We start from the raw sequence: 19,707 nt of genomic DNA on the forward strand, positions 1-19,707 counted from the left end.
GCACGGGCTCTCATCTGTCTTCTCTTACGTCTCAGACGTCGCATACGCTTCTTAGCCCACTTAGCTCTCATCCTACCCAACGTAAGTCAATTTGCTCTCCAATGCCGCACATTCCGAAACAACAACAACACAATGGAAGATTCCAATACATACTTTGTTTAATGAATACCAATTTCTGATTTTCCTTTCCTTGAACCCAGGGGGTAGATTTTCCCTCACATCGCTTCTGAGTAGAAAATCAAACCCCCATACCTTTACATTTCATAATAAATATTCATCCATTCTGTAAAACAAACAGCGAAATCTAATTTCACTACTAATTTACAAAAGAATAATCTGTTTTCCCTAATTCTTCCAGTGGGGGAAATACTTTTTACGAATCTCAGGGTTACTTAGAATGGCAATTTGAGTCAAGATCGGATAGGACTCCAGCTCTTGAAGAATGAGAGAAGGAATAACAGAAAAATTGACCACTCTGAAAGGATTGATGTAGACACCGCATTCTTTGCTTTTGTCCAATTCATAAAACGCGCTATGGCTCAAAACCGGTTTATCAATTTGCCTTAATGCAAACGACAAATCACTACTATTCTTAACTCTCTCCGATTAAACGTACATATTACTGTCTCCGCTATTCAAGAACTTGTGTGGAATTTCAATTCGTGGCACTTTTCTTTCACAATGATCGACTTGATGGTCCCGTTCCTGGTGTGTTTCGCACCTTTCTTCCAGATCACGATCTACAGTTCATTTGACTTCGATCATTCTTACACATTCGTTTGTGAGAAATGGATTCACAACGAGTTTCGTGGAGAGTCATCCTATTCATTTCTGTTGATTTCAAACCAGAAAGAAAGTCTGACAGAGAAAAAAATGGACGAAAATAGTACTTAGGATTCTATATTGATTGCCTGTTTTGTTATTTAGGACCTCTTATGGACTTAGATAATAAGACTACGCTGTTAGGAAGGGACAGCGAGGACAATAGCCAAATTGAAAGAGCAAAGATATTGGTTGTGGGGGCGGGAGGAATTGGGTGTGAAGTATTGAAGAACTTGGTCCTATCTGGATTTCGCCGTATATACTGTTTTGTGTTTGATGAGTGTTAGACATCAAGGTCATCGACTTGGACACAATTGAAATGTCAAATCTAAATAGGCAGTTTTTATTCCGGAAAGAGCATATTGGACAGTCCAAAGCGCTTGTCGCAGCAAAAGCTGTTTGTTCTTGGTTTTTGTATTTTATTTGAAGGCGTCAGCGTATGGAGACAATGTTCGTATTGAAGCTGAACATGAAAACATAATGCACCCCAAATTTGACATTTTCTTTTTCAAATCGTTTGATGTAGTGATCAACGCGTTGGACAATGTTAAAGCAAGGCAGTATGTGAATACGATGTGCGTTTTAGCGGATGTGCCATTGGTGGAAGGAGGATCGACCGGTTTGCTCGGCCAAAGTTATCCGATCCTTCCCCACTACACAGAGTGCTACAACTGCAAGCCGCGTGGAGGCAATGAAGGCGAACAGTACGCCGTTTGCACCATTCGTAGTACCCCAGACAAGCTGGAACACTGCATCGTGTGGGCCAAAGAGCTTTTTGTCCTTCTTTTTGGCAAACGAGACGATAGTCTTCTCTACGAGGAAGTGGACTCTGTGTACATGGATTCCTTAATTCCAGAAAACGAGCAGGTGCTTTCAGATCCTTCCAAATGTCTCGAATTTTGCATCGATTTGTTGGAAGCTCTTTTCGACAAGGAAATCGAAAAACGAATCCAAATAGGCAGTTACACCACCATTCATAAGCCACCTACACCAGTACAGATTCGACATTGGATCGTACCGAGTCTTTCAACTCTCGTTAGAAATAGGATCGAGAAGGAATTCGAAACGAACATTACTTCCAGCAAAGTGGAAACTTCGAATCCATTTGGGATGTTCAGAATGCCGTCAACATCCTGACTGCCTGGGTTTGGCGGTACTTTCTGGATGGAAAATCGGCATCTCTCCGATCCTTTGACAAAGATAATCGCGGGGATGTTGCGATTATCGCGGCAGCCACGAATATATCTTTCTTCTTTCTTTTTTCTTTCTTTCTTGTGTTTGCTGTTGGAATGGATTTCCTTCACACACCTGCGCTGCTTCTCCTTCCATATCCCCGCGGGATCTCTTCTTGCAGTGAAGAAAATCGCGGGAAATATTATTCCCGCGGTCGCCAGCACGAATGCGATCGTGGCAGGTCTGCAGGTGTTAACCACGCTGAAACTTTTGCGGTTGTCTGGGAAATCGAAGGCGGAGCAGGCGGAACAAATGCGCTACTCGTACTTACTCAAAGTGAAAAACAGAAAAGTCCCCGATTTCTGGAACTGTCAGAAATAGAGCCAAATTTTGCAGTCGGTGACCTTGCTCCCGCCGCAGAAAAATTGTCTCACGTGCAGCTGTGGCACCAATCTGATTGTGGTTCTGGACGTCTTCCAAGCGCATTTCCGCGGCTTTTTGGAAGAAATCGTGAAGGTTTTCCCGCGGTTCTGCGTGGCATGTAGGGGCAACTGCAGTTCACCGCGCCCATGATTGCGATCGACTCCAAACTGATCTACGAAACGCCCGAGGAGGGCGAAACTCCCTCGGAAGCGGTCGAGCAGCTGTATCGAACGAACCTGTGGGAGCTGCGTAGAGTTGCGGGGATTGGTTGAGCGTAGCGGGGGGAGGAATTCGGCATGGAAGCGTTGTGGAGGTGGGGGATCTGGAAACGAACCAGCATGCGTCGATCACGGTGTATCATCAGCCGAAGGATGTGTTGGTGGATAATAGCGAGGATGGGTATTTGATTCTGAACAGAGAGGCCATCGAGATGATTCGGAAAACGAAGGAAGAAGGAGATGGAGAGGAGAAGGAGACAAAGACGGAGAAAGACAAAGGAAGTGAGGAAAGTGGGGACAGCGATTGTGTTGAGGAGGAAAAAAGTGGAGATAGCGATGGTATTGAGGATGATTGTGTCGAGGTGTTGGATCCTCGGGAGAGACAGAAAAGAGAGCGAGAAAAGGAAGCAGAAACGAATAAGCGAGTTGAGATTTGTTTTCTTGTTTCTTCTAAACATTTTTTGGTATGTCCCAAGACTTTGAGAATTTGAAGCGTATTGTGCTGGAGAGACGGTCTGTACGTATGTTCAACAAGCAGCCATTCCCTGAGGGTGTTTTGGAAACCATTCTCGGATATTCTCTTGTATGCTCTCCGTTTTGCGCCTATCTTTTAGAGAACTCCAACCTCCCTCAACCTCCAGCCCTACCGTGTTATTGTTGTCCGTAATGAGGAAAAACGCAACTTACTGGCCTCCTGCATGAGCAAGAGCAATGCCGCGATCGTAAACTCCAGCAGCGCTTCTCTGATTATCTGTTCCGACACCAGTTTGTGAAGTTGTGTTGTATCAAAGAATAGACATGGGTATGTGCGTGAAGGACTATGGAGAGTGCATCTATGGAGATAGCTGGAAGGAAAAGATGAAGATGATTCGCATTTATAGTAAGTTTAATCGTCTAAATCTAACAGCCAGCTGCGTTCAGTTTCTACTCGAATACGCTTTTCAACTTTTTGTTTGGTTGGATTAATGATTTCTGCCGTTGGATTGTTCGTTGGTTCCGTGCTTCGGGCGCTCGCCGAATGGCCGTTTCATGGAGTTATCAGCAGAGTGGCTTCCTCATGATGAACATCACCCTTCTTGCCCAGAGTCTGGGCATTTATTCGATTATCATGGGTGGATATGATGATGTGAAGGTGAAGGAGGCTTTCAAGATCCCCAAGCGATACCAGATTAGTGCCGTGATGGCGCTTGGTTATCCGTTGAACCTCGAGCAGAAGATGCCGACTCTTCGTCACCCTCTCGGTAAGGAGCGGAGTGGTTTGGTGAGGAATAGAGAAGATTTTATTTGGAGGAAGGTGGAATGTTCCAATGTAATCACTTTTTTGTTCTATACAGTTGATATAATGAGAGGAGGCAAAAAGGGATCACACAAGGGAAGAGAACGTATTCTGGTGGAGAATGAGGACGACATTATCGCTCGAAACATGATGGTTGGTTGTTTCTGCGCATTCTGAATTCTAGGAGGAAGCTGACAATAGGAAAAAGAAGTATGAAGATTCAGAAGAGGAATATGATGAGGAATCTGAGAATTCGTCGGATGCGAATGAATCTGCTGATGAGCCATTTCAGAGACCGCCTGTTAAGGAAGAGCCAAAGCATCCAGTACTTCTTTGATTCCTAGATCGAGTGTAGGTCTTTGAAAAGAGCAAGCCCATGACAATTGCGTTTGAAAACGGAAATCTGAATCGCCAAGGTGTGAGTACCCAACAGATGTGTGATGGATAGAGAAAAGCTGCGGTGAATAGCAATGGCCAGTTACAAGTGGAAATCTCTGGAAAGCAAAAGTAGTTACAGATCCGCTTTGTGAGTTTAGGCGCGAGCTTGAGATGCAGAGACAGAAAGAGGAGTATTTCCAGCGAACTCTCGAGGGAAAGACTGTTAGGACTTTGTGTTTTTTGATTCATCCGTAGCCTGAAGCGAAGGCCACCTTGGAACGCTTAGCCCGCATCCGTGCTCAGCGTGAGGAAGCTGCAAGAAGAAGAAAGGAGGAAGAGGAGGCTCGTGCACAGATGGAGCAGAGAATCAGGGAGAAAGCGGCTGCTGTCAATGGAAAGAAGAAGAAGAAGTAAGCAAGCTGCACTTTCCTTTGTTAAACAAACAATTAGACTAATAATATACAAACCTAACCTATACAACCATTAGATATCGAATGCTTTATATGTCTTGACAGTAAAAGAAGACTATTCAAAACAAGTTATGACACTCCCCATATTGTCCCGTAGCGAACCAAGAAGCACACAAAGCACTCCTTGGATTAGAAGGGACTGAGAATTGGTCAGAAACCTACCTATCTACAGTCTACGAGCTGATCTACAAAACGTAAGCATTTATTCAGAGCGTTCATTTCACTAGCAACCATGATACTAGCAAAAGCGTTATCCGAAGATCTTTTCGGACCTTATTGTACGAAAGAATGACTTGCATTCAGCCGAAGTGGGGGCCCGGATCACCAATCTCACTAAAACTTACCTGCTACAAATATTTTATGGAAAAGCAGAAAAACACTAGACGGGTTATTATGGGATAAATGGGCCTTTATTCGAGGCAATTTGAATCGATAAATAGGGACCATCTAATTCTTATTGATTCCTTGGCGAATACACTTCGTATAGGTGAAGTCGAGCTGTGCTGATTTGATTGCAATAGAACCGTTTTGAATAGAAGGAGAATCTTGTAAATGTCACTTGAAAACACGTTCTTACTCATTCAACTATGCAGACATAGGCTCTACATAGAGTCCGTGCCTAATTGTAGAAGAACCACTAATTCCTTTGTTGTGTCGATATTCTACTTTTTGTTGTGTGAATGAGCGACAACAAGGAGGTTCCCTCATTGAAACAAGTCGAGGAACTTGTAAATAACGCTTTCGCTGTACTCACTGATTTGATCGATTTCTGATGTTCTAGTATGCTGGAAAGATTCCTGGGACCGGGGAGTTTGACTACTATAATTTGTTTCCAGACTTTACCGAGATCGCTGAACAGGTGAACTCGCAAAGTTTGGAGATAGTCCAGAGCGTTTACAAATATGTATGGCTTGCGCTCTTTGCGGTTTAGATTGTAGTATTTGCCAAAGAAGACTGTGGAGCTGAAAGGGTTCGATGCTGTGCATGAAAAGCAGCAGTACGACGCAGTTGAATCGCTTATGGACACGATTTACGAGGATTTGGCCAAGTCTCTTGATATGCACAAAGGACTCCTAAACCCGTTGAATGACGTATCGACTGCTAGCGGTGCTCTATATTTTGTAGACAGGAACGAAGAAAGCGGAGTTTAGTCGTGGTAATGCGGCGCAAGCCAACGTGGTGAAGTACAACGACGCGGTGGAAAAGCCTCAGCTTCGCTTCAAGGACTTCGTCGATAACTCCGAAGCCCCGTTCGTTCCCCGTCTGAAAGTGAAGCACAACGCCATGGTGGAATGGAACGTGTCTGGTGGGTTCTCCGTTTCCCCATTCTCATCTAGACGTCAACGAATCGGGTCTCCACGAAAACCCCTATCTCTACGAAATCGACCGTTTGTCTGCGGCAGCGTCTTCACCTCTAGACTTGGTCTACCCCGACTGGGAGTTGCACGCCCCCGCTACCATCGAGAAGCCGCGTCCGGAGAACGAGACGCCGCTGATCTTGGTGGAGACGGAGGCGTCGATGCACGAACTGGTGAATTCGCTGAAGCAAGAGCAGGCGATCGCGGTGGATCTGGAGCACCACAGCTACCGAAGCTATCAGGGCTTCACCTGCTTGATCCAGGTAGGCTCTCCGCAGCGCTCTCATACAGATCTCGACGCGCACGACGGACTATCTGGTGGACGTGCTGGCGATCCGCGAGTTCGTCGGCGAGCTGAACGAAGTCTTCACCGACCCGTCGATCCTCAAAGTCCTCCACGGCGCCGACATGGACGTCCAGTGGCTCCAGAAGGACTTCGGCGTCTACATCGTGCGTGCTCCGCCCTCCGCTCCCTCCTAGGTCAATCTCTTCGACACGGGCCGCGCCGCGCGCGTGCTGGGCTTCGAGTCCTTCGGCCTCGCCTATCTGCTCAAGCGATTCTGCGGAGTCACCGCCAACAAGGAGTTCCAACTCGCGGACTGGCGGTGGGCGTTTCTTCCTCGATTCACGGCAGAATCCGCCCCTTGACGCGGGACATGAAGAAATACGCGCGCGAAGACACGCATTTCCTGCTCTACATCGCCGACGAGCTTCGCGCGCTTCTCCAGTCCCAGTCCCAGTCCACAGACCACAACCTCGTTTCCACGTTTCCACGTTTCCACGGTAGATCCGGGAGGTCCTGGAGCGCAGCGCGCAGCTGACGCGGCAGAGCTACCAGAAGCCGCAGACCACGCTGGACGGAGTATTCGCGGTTATCGAGAAGTTTTGGCGGGGAGGAGTTTCAAAGTAGAAAGCGACTGACGTTCAACCCCGCGCAGACGCGCGTCTTCGCGCTGCTGTTCTTCTGGAGGGACGCCCTCGCGCGCGAGTAGAATCGTGGAAACGGGGTAACCGGCAGAATGGACGAATCCCCGCAATTCATCCTTCCCCAGATTTCCCTCTCGAAGCTGGCGCACAATCTCCCGCGGAACACCGCCGATCTGTTCCGCCTGCTGCAGCCGGTCCCCGCGGTTATCCGGAGCCACGCGCGGGAAATCGTGGAACTGGTGCAGCGCGGGTTGGAGGGCGTTTCGCTGGAGGAGGCGGCGATCCGCGAAGCCGTGTGGCAGGTTCGGTTCCCCGCGGAACCTTCGATCGAAGCCAAGACGAAGGATTCCCGCGGGGAAGAGCCGGTGGCGGTGAAGAGCGCGCGGAAAATCGCGGGAGAGAAGAGCAAACTGGACGGTTTGGTGAAGGAGGGAGCCGCGCAGTTGCAGAAGGCGTTTCATCGTAGAAACGTGGAAACGTGGTAATGGATAGCGGATTTTAGCCGGCCGAGCGTGCCTCTGAGTGAAACGCCCATGGTCCCCATTTCCACGATTCCGAGGGACGATGAAACGCCCCAGACGGTGGAAACGGAGAACCAGAAAGTGGAAAGAGAGAAACGGCGGGAGGAAATGCAGAGCCAGTTCCATTTAGAGACCATATTGAGGGAATTGGCCCTAATTAATGGGGACATGGAGGGAGACGAAGACGAAGATGTCGAAGATGACGGCGAAGATGACAACCGGGTCAACCGGGTCAACCGGGAAACCGGGCAATCGGCGATGGAAACGGAGAAACCGGAGCCAATCGGATCGATCCGCGAGAAATACGCGAATTCCCGCGACAATCGGCAGTCGGTGAAGCGAGAAGCAAAAGGGGAAACGGTGGAAGAGCTGCTGGGCGTTTCTCCGGTGGACCTGCGAAGTGAGGTAGTGTGGAAACGTGGAATTTAAGGGATAGGAATCGATGAAGAAAGCGATTGGGTGGAAATCGAAGAAACCGAAGAAGGAAGAAAAAGAAAAAGAAAACGAAAAAGAAAACGAGGAGGTGATCGAGTGGGGATGGAGGACGAGTGTAATGAGCAGATTGCCGAAGATCACGGAGGAAGAGATGCAGGAAATGATCCATTCTGTGGGCGCGGATGAGTTTGTAGGGATGGGGAGAAAGGATGAGGAGTAGAATGTGGATAAGGAGAAGTATGACAGCACGCTGAATAAGAATAAACAGAAGAAGAAGGGAGAACAGCAGAAAGTGGCGGAGAAGAAAAGGTAGGGATGGGTTTGGGTGATGATGGTAGACGGTTCAGAAAAGGAAGACAGTGAAATCGGAAGGAAGGATGTGTGTTTAGATTCAATACTCGATTGTTTGTTGTATACTCCAATGGGTCTAGTTGCCTTGTGGAATAATAATATTAGTAATAATATTCACGTTTCGTTCTAAAACAATCACTCCGTATTGAAAGAAGAGCCTTTTTAGTAGGTGTGACTTCGAGTCGAGTCATTTCTTCTTTGTCTTGTGATTCTTTTTCTCTTTTGAACAGGATGGTTGGAGTGCCCAGGATGTGTACTCTCCATATCGTGTTGCTTTTGATGTGCCAGTGCACTTTTTCAAGTACCACGTGAGACGCCGAAATAAGCTTCGTAGAAAACATATACTACTCGTCTCAGCGCAACCAGGAGATAGCAAAACTGTCACAAGAAGGATATCGCAAGTGGAGCATGTTACAATCGATCGACGGGAATCCGGACTGTTGGGCCGTTCCTTCTGATTGTTTGGTTCACTCTAGGCAGCCTATTCCGAAGTGAAGGGAAGTTGTTTAGATATGACGCGGGACGAAAAGCTGCTTTTTTCGTGGCGAGTGCTCCAATGCTACTACCATGATGCAGGCAGAATCCTTCCGGAGTGCCAGAGCGACTCCATTCGTGTTTGCATTCAAACGCTCCCAAGCAGCGATTTCAATATCTACACGCAGTTTTACAACCACGCCGATAGCATGTGCTTCTACCGCGAGAGTAAAGAATGGCAGGAGCGAACAGACCGCTCTATCCAGCACCTCGAAATGGCAGCCGAGAAAGCTTCGCAACTCTTGTTTTCTCCGTATATTCTCCTTTACATGCAGAGATACCTCCATTTCCAAGGAAGAGAAGCTGCTTTCGATGCAGCAGGAGCACATGCATCTCTACACGGCTTCGCTCCAGCAGAGTCGCGCCGTATTCGAAACCGTATCGCAGACCGGAGAGAAATTCTCGGATCTTCGCGTAGCACCCGTTCTGTCTGTTTAGTAATCCGCAGAGTTCCCTCCATTCTTCGCTCGATCAGCTGCGAAACGCCTCCGAAAGTTACTATGATTCCACGCGAAACGCCTTCTACTGGACGCGCGACAAACTCGACACAATCGCGGGATTGCAAGATCGATTGCGATCTTCGCTTTCCGATGTTGCCGCGCTTTTGCGTCTCACGGGGCGCGTTTTGGCGGCTTATTTTTTAACCGCGGTTCCGGGAGTGAGAATGGCTAGTTGGTTTTATGTAGTTAACCGCGGTTCGTCCGTATTTGTACGCGGGAATCATCGCGGAAATGGCGGGAGAATGGGTTTGGCGGGCTTTTGGGGGTCAAAGTGAAACCGTGAAAAAGGGGGTATTTTTGACATTGCAAGCGTTGGCCGCGGGAATGGTGTGGTTCTATGGGAGAGGCAGAAAAGCGGGGAGTGCGAAGAAGCGGCGACGATCCGTTTCGTCCCGCGGGAAAAGCGACTGCGAGGAGTTTGAAACGCCCGTGAGTTCGCCGGGGAAATCAGCGAGTGCGAGGTGGGTGAATCCGTTCAAAACGCCCATCCAAACTCCCGTGAAACCATTTGTCAAGAATCTGATCAAAACCCCAGTGAAATCGGCTGCGAAATCGACTGCGAAATCGGCCGTGAAATCGGCCGTGAAGTCTGCTGTGAGTTCGCTGCTTTTAACGCCGGTGGCTTCGCTGAGCGCCTCGCTCTCGGGGTTTAAAGGATCGGATTGGAAGCAGGAAGGACCGGTGCGACGTTTGTTTCAACAGGAGGACGAGGAGGAGAACGAAGATTGGTGGGAGGAAGAGGCGAAGGGAGGGCGAAGAGAGCCGCGCTACGAAGTGGACAGCGAGGACGCGCTGTCGGCCAGCGACGAAGAAATCCGCCGCATTCTGGACGATGAATGAGTCAGCGAGTGAGTGAATGAATGAATAAATGAATGAATGAATGAATGAATGAATGAATGGGTTGGGTCTTTTCGACTTTTGCTTTCGCTTGGCATTCCGACGAACTCTTTCTTTTGCTCTTTTCCTTTTTTCTATTGCGAGTCCATGCTCTCTGTAACTCCACTCCATTCATTTCAATTCATTTCAATTCATTTCATGGTCTCTTTCCTCCAACAAACAATCCAAAAATAACACATCAAACAACAATCCCAAACACACACCCTTCCTCACACCGTCTCCAGCTTCGGCTTCTGCAAGAAATGCAGCGTCTGCAGATAATGATTGCTCTGCATCTCCTCCAATCGCGACAGCGTCCGATCGCACGCGAACACCTCGTCCAACGCCGACTCTCGATTCAGCTGGAACAGCTTCACCAGCGGCGCCTCCGTGGTGCAAATCAGCTTCACTTTGTACTGATACAGCTCGTCCACCAGCGTGATGAAGCGCCGCAGCTCCGTCAGCGAGTCCATCGTGAACACCGGGATGTTCTTCAGCACCATCGTGTGGAACTGGCTGCCTACCCTCCAGTTTCCACGTTTCCACCTACACAGACTGATGTAGTCGCTCGCGCCCGTCGGTTTCTTGCACAGCTCCGCGAAGTCGAACTCGCACACCCCGCTACCCTCGATCCCCGCGGGAATCCCTACTTCGCGTACTTCCCCACGTAGATCTGCCGCCCCTGCACCACTTCCACGTTTCCACTTTTGTAGGAGGTGGTTCCCGCGACAAAGTCGAACATGGCGTTGACGGACTTTTCGTTTTCCGCGGTTAACGGGTAGAAATACGTCCGCGAATCTTTTCGACCGCCAAAACGATAGTCTTTCCCGCTATTCAGATGCAGCACCGGGCATTGCTCGCGGTTATCCGGTCCCCGAAACGCCTACCGCCTTCAGCAAATAAATAAACGGGATGAAACGGTCGCGCTGCACACCATCGCGATACAGATCATCCGGCTCGCTACGTTCGATCCCCGCGGAAAGCGCTACCGATTGGACGTGGAGATGACGGTGACGTTATTGGAGAACAAGCTCGAGAAGAGGCGTTTCATCATCATGGCATCGGCGACGTCGGTGACCTGGAACTCGTCGAAGAACAGCACGTTCGTCCGCTCGGCGATGCTCCGCGCGATGTCGGGCAGCGGATCGCTGCGCGCGCCTGCCATCAACATCATTCCAAAAATCGACCGTATTTCTGCCGGAACTGGTGGAGTTTCATGTGGATTTCGAGCATGAACGAGTGGAAGTCGACGCGGGCCTTGCGGATGGTCTCCGTCTGCAGCGAGTTGTACAGCAGATCCATTAGGTAGGTCTTCCCGCAGCCGGGGCCGCCCCAGAGATACAGTCCCTTGGGGGCCGCGAAGGTTTGGAGGGGGGCGGAAACCGCGGGACTGGACGTGAATGCGTAGTTGGTGCCCGTGTTCTTGACCTCTTCCACCGCGCTGAGGGCGGTGGCGGGGGGCGCGGAGGAGGACGCGCGTTTGAACCAGCTCCAGGCGGAGGACTTTTTGGCGGGGGCGGGGGCGGGAGTGGAGGACGGAGAAGCGAGATTGGCGGGGTTGGAGTAGTAGGAGAGAAGGTTGTTGTAGATGCCCTGGAGGATCTTAACGACTTCTCTCTGCCATGAAAATAAAGGATTGAGGGGTACTTGGTACGGATCGTCGATTATGAGACCTCGCTTGACGAGCGAGTCGTAGTGGTTCACCGGACCATTGAAGGACGCAATGGTTTCCTAGGCGTCAAGCCAACACGAAACAGAAAACGTCGAATTTGTAAGCGGTCTGGGCAAACACAAAATCGCCTTCATTGCCAGAAGAAAGAGAGACTCTGGGTTGAGCCGTGGAAGAAAAACGACGAAGAGGAGCTAATCTATAAGGTGTTAGCGAATCGCAAATACCGTGAATTGACGACACCGCAGTATGGCAGGAAATCGCTTTCACCGCCACTCGTGAAAGGTTTTGGAATCGTACCAATTTCGATATAGAAGAAATCATTTCGTTGTGCAAGATCGAAGGAATACTCGATAAGCAAGCCTGACGAGTAAAACCAATAAAACTCAAAAGTTTTTTGAAGGGGACAGGAAATCGTTTTTTGGAATTGGGAAAAACAGAGAGATTTTTGAACAGATATCACACGACTGATACTATGAATCTATCTGTCCTGAGCAGACTTGACGTTTCCCAGTTGCCCAAACCAACGACGGAACCGCTCACTGATGCTGATCCGGCTTCTGTAAGAGTCTATTTAAAATCTGGAATGTAGGACACAGTCATGAAACAGCTGTATCGGGAAATTGCCGATTTGAAGGTGCGAAACGAGCTTTTGGAAAAGTCGTTGCGAAATGCTGGCAACGGATTGTAAAATTGTCGGTACAAGATGAAGAGTAGTGTATCGGATGAAAAACTATTGAGTGATTACACGAATCTTCAGGAACGAGTTGCAGAACAGCAACAAATTATAGACAGTCAGAACGAAATGTTGGATGAAGCGCAGGTGCTAATGCAGCAGCTTCGCGTACTCCTCATTATTTGTCTCTGAGAAATAGGAGGAACGCGAAGATTCGGACCAAGAAATCCAGCGAATGAAAAGCCGACTTCAAACCGTCTCCACTCTTGAAACCCAGCTCGATTTCGCCATCCACGCTCAGCAAAACAGCGTAATTCCCTTGCCTTTTTAAATGGATTCTAATTCTTAGGAAGCCGTAATCGCCGAGCTTCGCAAGCAGCTCGATGCAGTGACCTCCGATCATCTTTCTCTGTCGTATTCCTCCTCGCTTCCTCTGCCTGCCGTCGCCGAACTCTCCGAAGAGGAAGAATCCTACGCCGCGCTCCACGACCAGCTCGACCAGCTGCATCTCTGGCTCTCCCGCCTCACCACGCTTCTTTTCAATTCCCCGCTTTCCGACGATATTCCCCGCGATTGTCGACGCATCGACGCGTGGTGCCGCGCCGCCGTGCGCCGCCAATCCGATCCGCAGCGCTCCGTGCTCGAGGCGCCCTATCTCGCGCTGATCCAATCAGAAATCGCAGAGTTATTCGCGGTTATCGAAGGCGCCGAAGCTGCTCCGAAACCGCTGAAACAGCTTCATCGCATGCAGACGACGGTCCGACATGCACTCCAACATACACACACCAGCAGTCTGCGCGAGTGGGAGGAGAACCGCGGGGAGGAGAACCGCGGGAAGGAAGAAAATTCGTGGGATGTGTTGTATGCGGCTTTCCGCGGGGAATTTGTAGGGGAAACGGGGAAATGCGAGGTAGGAACGCGTAACCGCGGGAATGGAGGGAATGAAGATGGAGGGAGAAGTGTCGGAGGGTTTGTCGCGGGAATCTTGCGTGGAGGAGATGGGGAAAAAGCTGGAGATTTTGGCCAAAGCGGCGAAAGGGAAGGAAGAAACCGCGGGAAAAGTGGAGGAATGTGGGGAATGGAAAGGAGGACGATGTGTAGTGCAGAAATTGCTGAACGAACGGGATGCGCGGTTGGCGAAGTGCGTTTCGGTTTTTGATCAACAGAAAAAAGAATTCGATCGAATCGTGGAGTTGAATCGCGATTTGCTCCAACGCATAGACGAACTTCAGAAAGAGTAGGGGAAGGAGGGGAATCCGATGTAGAAAGCGAAGGAGTGTGAAAAATGCGGGGGAGACGTACTTCTTGTAGTGATGAGAGCTTGGCCTTTTAGTGTATTTTATGTATTTATAGCTTTGATCTTTGCTTGTTTTTTTAAATATATATGAAATTGAGCATACTAATATTCGATGTTTCCTTCGTAAAAAAAAGAAAAATAGCTTTGACGGGAATGCCGCCAATTTTCACATTTGCCTCCAAAATTGGGAGAGAGTATTGAATTTGAATGGAAGTGCAATCTCAACAGATTCATTCACAGGGAACGTGTGGCATTTGCATGGCCACAGAATCCAATGCAATTTTCACAATCGGAGGAGATGCTCGAGTAAAGGAGTTTTGTTAGGCGTAAGGGTGTAGGTTGTGAAACACGCATTTATCGGAAATGGAATTGAGAGTAAAGAAGTGCTCGATCTCACTTTTGAACCTCTGTGTTGCGCTTCAAGCTCATCTCTGAAGCGATGCTATGTCGGATGTTCCGACAACGTGATTCGATCCTACAAGCTCGATTCTTTTGAATTTGTCGATGTGGTAGGAAAAATGACGCAACCCATTAAATGTCTGTCAGTAAGTCACGACTCGAAATATCTGTAATCCGATTGCATTCGTTTTCTGAAATAGAGCGGTCGCTACCAATGACAGTCGAATCGATATCATTGCGCTTGAAAAACGCGAAGTTGTGACTTCTCTAGCGGGCCACCAAGGAGCTGTGGACTTCGTCACCTTCGATCCGAAAGATAAGTATCTGAGCAGTATTGGCTGCGACGGCACCTTGCGAATTTGGAATATGGAAACCTCCAAATGCGTGTCAATCAAGCCCTACATCAACCGAGACTATTCTTCCAAGCTGTCTTGTTCGTGGAGCGACTCTGGGGACGTTTTGGCGGTTCCGTTCAACAGCAAAATCGATTTGGTTCGCGTTGGATTCATTTGTTTTTTATTACATTGTAGCGCGATTCCTGGGATTCTCTGCGCTCGTTTTCCACTCCCTTTTCTTCCCCAATCGAATTGGTTTCCGTGTCTCCGAACGGACTGTACGTCGCCTATGTGTGTTTGGGCGAACATTCCGCCTATGCTGTATCGAAAACGCCTTCCGTTTGATGAGTAGCTCGGCGTCATCGACACAAACGCATCGCAGGAGCTGAAGCACGTCGATCTGGACGCGGACGAGTTCAATTCTCTGCGTTGGAGCGAGGGTACGATGCGTTTTTGAATGCTCACTAGATGGTCGCTCGCTTCTGCTGCTCGATAAGGAGGTCCGACTCACCAAATTCGTTCAGTTCATTCCCTCCTCGCTGCGTTCTGGCACCGAATCCATCGCTCCCATTCCGGCTCCTTCTTCGAATTCTGTGAATTCTATGAATTCTTCCGCTGGTAAAGCGGCTGCATCATCGACAGTTTCCGATGGAAAGGAGAATTCGAAGAACGAATCGATGGATGCCGATTTGTTTGAAAGCGAAAAGGCGGCAAAAACCGTTTTGGCGGCAGAAAGCGAAGACGAAGAAGAGCGCATCGTGGTTCGAAAACTTCGCCGCGAATCGCCGCTGGACCCCGTCAAAGAAGTCGAAGACTTCGGAATTCTCGCCGATGAAACGCCCGTAGCAGATCCGTTTTTCGAGCCGGATCGTTCTTTGAAACTCCACGATATGTTTATGAGTTGTGCGTCGGAAATGGTGCAGGATCGCTGCTTTCTGGCGTGGAATGAAGTCGGTCTCATTATCAAACGCTTCGCCGAGGGCGTTTCATCGATCGAAATCGAATTCACCGACCGCCATCGCAAGCGACTTCTCTTCAGCGAGACTGGCGACATCGTCGTGGCCTCACTGAGTCCCGCGGGAGCGATTTTGGGCGGGGTGATCGAGGAGGAGAACGGGAAAGTGTCGGGTTTTGTGGTGTATCGCGCGTTCAACGCGTGGTCGGGTCGTTCTTCGTGGCGCGCCGATTTGCCGGGCGACGAGCTGCCGGATTTGGTGGCGTGCACGGATTCGATGGCGTTCGTGTATTCGTCCCGCGGGCTCTTGCGATCATGGAGCGTGTGCGGACTGCAGAAGAGCGTGCTGACGCCGTGCAATCGCGTGGTGACGATGGTGGGCGATGCGGAGCGATTGGCGCTCGTTTTCGAAGATTCGCTTCCGATCAATGGTTTTTAAAAATGGATTTTGGGTTGAATCGCAGGGTCCCACAATCTGAAAATGCGGCTGTATCACACGTCGCCGTTCCGACGAGTGTTCGAAGGCCCGGTTCCGCTGTCCCCGCGGTCCTCGCTTCGCTGGATCGGGTTTTCGCGGGAAGGATTGGTGGCGACGTGCGACAGTCATCAGCATCTTCGCGTTCTGAGCGGGCTGGCGGCGCAGCGATCGGGTTTGGAATACTCGCAGATGGAGTGGGTGCTTCTGATGAGTCTTCGACGTGCGATGAAAGAGAAGCAGAGCATGGTCGATGCGCGTATTCCATCGAATTCCATTGCATTCTAGAGCCGTTCTTCTGGATCATCGCTTTGTCCCTCAAAACCGTGAAAGGCGTCATTCTTCCCGCCACTGTCACTTCCCCGCCCACCATGCCTCGCCCCTTCCTCACGGTTCTCGACGTCCAGCTCCCGCTATGCGTATTCTCGCGGTTCTGGATCGATTGTAGGGGCGAGAAAGCGGCGATTTTGCGTTCGAAAACGATTTTCTCCTGCAATCCTACGAGTTAGCCGCGGTTTTTTTGAACGGAGTCGTTTATTGGTAGCAGACACGTGACCCTGATTGGGAGTTCGATCAGAAGCGCGCATTGCAGGAGTTCGACAAGATGTTACTGCGCCAATTGAATTTGGAGATTGGAAGCAACCAGCTTGGGCGAGCCGAGCATCTCTGCGCATCGTTGCACTCGCTTTCGGCGTTGAAGAAGGCGGGACAGCTCGCGCAGATGGCTGGCGTCAGCGCGTTGGTGGAGCGAATTGAAGCCATGATGGAGATGATGACCGAACCTCCCGTGCAGAGGACGGAGAATGCGGGGAGGAATCAGCGGGAGGAGATGTCGCTGGAGGAGCGGATTAGCGCGGCGGAGCAGCGAATCAAGTGAGGTTGGAGAGAGGAGATGAGAGGTAGGCGAGACGCTCCGGACCGGCAGACGGAGAGGTTCAGTTCGCCTGTGAAGAAGGTGGGAACGAGTCAGGAAAGACCGCTGAGCGGACAGAAATCGCTGGTGTCGCAGCTTCGTTCTACGGCTGTGGTGTTTGTTTCAAGAGATTAAGGTGTAGAGTCCGAAGAAGTGAAAAGATGGCTTTTCGTTTTTGAATTCCTTGTTTTGTTATTATATATGGTTACTGCTGTTTCGAATGAAGTGTTTGTTGTGCATATACCCTCTCTCCCGTGTTTTTTCATCACCATAGAAATTATTAAAATAATCTCCTCTTTCCATCCCTACATTTCGTTGTTTTCGTTGTTTTTGTTGTTTGGTCAATCTGAAACTCCCTTTCCCGCCAAAATTCAATTTTCAGAATTGCATTGATTTTAGACGCATTGATTTGGTTGAGTACGGCGAGTGTAGTTTTGCTGAGCGTGTAGATGAATGCACCTACCTTGAATTCTTCCACATCGGTGTTTGATGACGAGGATTTGTTTGGAGATATGTCTCAGAACATCCTGTAGCAACCGAATACGAATTTGATTTGCGTAGAGATGAAGTTGACCGAATTGAGGAGCAAAGTCTTTTGGAAGAGCGGAAGAAGGAAGCTGCCATCGATCCAAACAATCCGCTCGCATCCCTTTCAGAAGAACAACTCGATGTTTACAATTCCGCAATTGATGGCTATGTGCTAGCTGCATTCGATTCACCATTCTAGAATATATTCTTTACCGGAGACGCGGGAACGGGAAAGAGTTATGTGTTGCGGTTGATCGTAACGGAACTCCGTTCTCGCTACGGAGCGGACAAAGTCTTTGTGACCGCCTCCACCGGAATCGCTGCGTGCAACATCGGCGGCACCACCCTTCATTCCTTCGCCGGCATCGGCATCGGCGACGACAACGTGAACAAATGCGTTCGGCGCATCCTCCAAAACAAAAAAGCCAAAGAACGCTGGCAGAACTGCGAAGTGCTCATCATCGACGGTTTCCCCGTTTCCCCCTCCTAATCCAGAGATCTCCATGCTGGACGGCCGTCTCTTCGACAAACTGGAGGCAGTTTCGCGTCGTATCCGCGGGGACGACCGCTGTTTCGGGGGCATCCAAGTGATCGTGAGCGGGGATTTCTTCCAGCTGCCGCCGGTGGGGCTGGGGAAGAACGGCGTGATCTACTGCTTCGAGAGCGCGAGCTGGAACGCAGTGATCCAGGTAGACGAAGAGAAGAAGCAAATCAAGCGCAGAAAAGCATCGTCATGCACCGCGTGTTTCGACAGAAAGACTCCGCGCTCCAGGCCCTTCTTCGCGACATCCGCTACGTTTCCACGTTTCCACGATTCTCTGATGCACAGGGCCACGTGTCCGCGTCGTCTCGCTCGCTGCTGCAGCGCATGGAGCGCTGCTCTCTCCCGCGGGGAGCGGTTCTTCCGACGAAACTGTTCGCGTTCAACGACGCGGTGGACGCGTACAACGCCGAGGCGCTGGCGCAGCTGCCCGCCGCCGACGCCGTCGAGTTCCGCGCGCGCGACGAGGGCGTGGACCTCTACTTGCGGCAGCTGCAGAAGAACTGCCAGGCCCCCGCGGTTCTGGTGCTGAAGCCGGGCGCGCAGGTGATGCTGCTGAAAAACCTGGACGTGGAAACCGGACTCGTGAACGGAAGCCGAGGCGTCGTGGAAGCCTTCGTGGAAACCGGGGAAGACGACGGCGAAATGAATGGGGAAATGAATGGAGAAACCAATGGGGAAACCAATGGGGAAACGAATGGAGAAACCAATAGAGAAACAAACGGAGAAACAAACGGAGAAACAAACGGAGAAACAAACGGAGAAACAAACGGAGAAACGGGGGTTCGGCGGCGGTCTGTGCATGCGGTAGGGTGGAAACGTGGAACCTGGAGTGTAGCGGTCGCGGCGCATCCCCGTGGTTCGTTTTTTCACGGGGAACGGTGAGATCGTGCGGGCGATCGGGGAGCGCGAGTTTTCGATCGAACTCGGCGAGAAGAAAGTGGCGCAGCGCCTCCAGCTGCCGCTGAAACTGGTAGGATTCCCGCGGGACTGGTGAGTAGGCGTGGGGCATCTCGATCCACAAGTCGCAGGGCATGACGATCGATCTATTGGACGTCGATCTCCGCGGGGTTTTCGAGGCGGGCATGACTTATGTCGCGCTTTCCCGCGGGGTTGCCGCCGACCGCATGAAACTCCGAAACTTCGCGCTGCGCGGCGTCCGCGTCAATAAAAAGTAGCGACCTGAACCGCGGTTATCTCCAGAGTCGTCGAGTTCTATCGAATGGCCGCCCAGGCGAAGCCGATTCCCGTGGGAATTGAGGGAGTGGAGTCACGTGCAGCCCCCGCCGAAACGAAACGCCCTCGCGCGGGAACGCGAAGAAGCCGCGGATTCCCGCGGGGAGGAGGAGGTTTCGGATTCCCGCGGGATTCTGCCGTGCAGCCCGGCGCTGCGGAAACCGTTCGCTCCCCCGGGGAAACGGAGAAAAGGGGAAGAAACCGCGGATCTGGAGGGGTGGGAGGCGCTCTACGCGCGGCCGTTCGAGAAAACCGCGGAAGTGAAGCCGCGGAACCGAATCCACGAAGAAATGCTGCGGCAAGCGGAGGCGGCGAAGGACCGCGAAAAGGCGCAGCTCCCCGCGGAAAACGTGCAGAACGCGCTGCTGTTCAAGCGGATGATGGCGAGGCGGCAGCTGCTGGGCGGGCTGCTGTGAGTGTT

General features: G+C 50.6%; 7 protein-coding genes; 6 read left to right on the forward strand and 1 right to left on the reverse strand.

Moving 5' to 3' along the window:
* Positions 1-935: 935 nt before the first annotated feature.
* Positions 936-3,582, forward strand: GSBLH_T00004810001 (uncharacterized protein; the record flags this gene model as incomplete). XM_013043774.1 has 4 exons in its annotated part: positions 936-1,077; positions 1,110-1,219; positions 1,252-1,908; positions 2,023-3,582. The coding sequence occupies 4 exons, from the start codon at positions 936-938 to the stop codon at positions 2,374-2,376; spliced, it is 1,263 nt and encodes a 420-aa protein (XP_012899228.1). The 3' UTR covers positions 2,377-3,582.
* Positions 3,583-6,044: 2,462 nt separating this feature from the next.
* On the forward strand, positions 6,045-8,400 carry GSBLH_T00004812001 (Exonuclease RRP6; the record flags this gene model as incomplete). XM_013043775.1 has 12 exons in its annotated part: positions 6,045-6,381; positions 6,410-6,568; positions 6,599-6,723; positions 6,753-6,876; positions 6,906-7,024; positions 7,057-7,106; positions 7,137-7,507; positions 7,538-7,971; positions 8,003-8,097; positions 8,128-8,191; positions 8,222-8,310; positions 8,340-8,400. The coding sequence occupies 12 exons, from the start codon at positions 6,045-6,047 to the stop codon at positions 8,362-8,364; spliced, it is 1,992 nt and encodes a 663-aa protein (XP_012899229.1). The 3' UTR covers positions 8,365-8,400.
* Positions 8,401-9,155: 755 nt separating this feature from the next.
* On the forward strand, positions 9,156-9,530 carry GSBLH_T00004813001 (uncharacterized protein; the record flags this gene model as incomplete). Its single annotated transcript, XM_013043776.1, has 1 exon — positions 9,156-9,530. The coding sequence occupies one exon, from the start codon at positions 9,156-9,158 to the stop codon at positions 9,528-9,530; it is 375 nt and encodes a 124-aa protein (XP_012899230.1).
* A 919-nt stretch (positions 9,531-10,449) lies between these two features.
* Positions 10,450-12,317, reverse strand: GSBLH_T00004815001 (AFG1-like ATPase). XM_013043777.1 has 9 exons: positions 12,159-12,317; positions 12,025-12,125; positions 11,910-11,993; positions 11,450-11,879; positions 11,252-11,420; positions 11,150-11,222; positions 10,913-11,118; positions 10,813-10,883; positions 10,450-10,782 (listed from the first exon to the last, which is right to left on the reverse strand). The coding sequence occupies exons 1-9, from the start codon at positions 12,253-12,255 to the stop codon at positions 10,493-10,495; spliced, it is 1,521 nt and encodes a 506-aa protein (XP_012899231.1). The 5' UTR covers positions 12,256-12,317; the 3' UTR covers positions 10,450-10,492.
* Positions 12,318-14,439: 2,122 nt separating this feature from the next.
* On the forward strand, positions 14,440-16,032 carry GSBLH_T00007213001 (uncharacterized protein; the record flags this gene model as incomplete). Its single annotated transcript, XM_013043778.1, is given in 5 exon segments — positions 14,440-14,449; positions 14,506-14,801; positions 14,834-14,977; positions 14,991-15,078; positions 15,107-16,032. The coding sequence occupies 5 exon segments, from the start codon at positions 14,440-14,442 to the stop codon at positions 16,030-16,032; spliced, it is 1,464 nt and encodes a 487-aa protein (XP_012899232.1).
* A 757-nt stretch (positions 16,033-16,789) lies between these two features.
* GSBLH_T00004816001 (uncharacterized protein) lies at positions 16,790-17,092 on the forward strand (the record flags this gene model as incomplete). XM_013043779.1 has 1 exon in its annotated part: positions 16,790-17,092. The coding sequence occupies one exon, from the start codon at positions 16,790-16,792 to the stop codon at positions 16,943-16,945; it is 156 nt and encodes a 51-aa protein (XP_012899233.1). The 3' UTR covers positions 16,946-17,092.
* A 557-nt stretch (positions 17,093-17,649) lies between these two features.
* On the forward strand, positions 17,650-19,702 carry GSBLH_T00004817001 (uncharacterized protein; the record flags this gene model as incomplete). Its single annotated transcript, XM_013043780.1, has 8 exons — positions 17,650-17,673; positions 17,709-17,976; positions 18,005-18,198; positions 18,231-18,857; positions 18,889-19,023; positions 19,052-19,224; positions 19,254-19,299; positions 19,331-19,702. The coding sequence occupies 8 exons, from the start codon at positions 17,650-17,652 to the stop codon at positions 19,700-19,702; spliced, it is 1,839 nt and encodes a 612-aa protein (XP_012899234.1).
* Positions 19,703-19,707: the final 5 nt, after the last annotated feature.

Source organism: Blastocystis hominis (assembly GCF_000151665.1).
Source record: "Blastocystis hominis, Singapore isolate B (sub-type 7) whole genome shotgun sequence assembly, scaffold_8".
Classification (NCBI taxonomy): Eukaryota; class Bigyra; order Opalinata; family Blastocystidae; genus Blastocystis; species Blastocystis hominis.

Coding starts and splice junctions, on each gene's coding strand:
- GSBLH_T00004815001 (XM_013043777.1), bottom strand. CDS start 12,255: ATGATTTCTTCTATATCGAAATTGGTACGATTCCAAAACCTTTCACGA. Junction 11,994..12,024: donor AGACCGCTTACAAATTCGAC/GTTTTCTGTTTC, acceptor CTTGACGCCTAG/GAAACCATTGCGTCCTTCAA. Junction 11,223..11,251: donor GTCATCTCCACGTCCAATCG/GTAGCGCTTTCC, acceptor GATCGAACGTAG/CGAGCCGGATGATCTGTATC.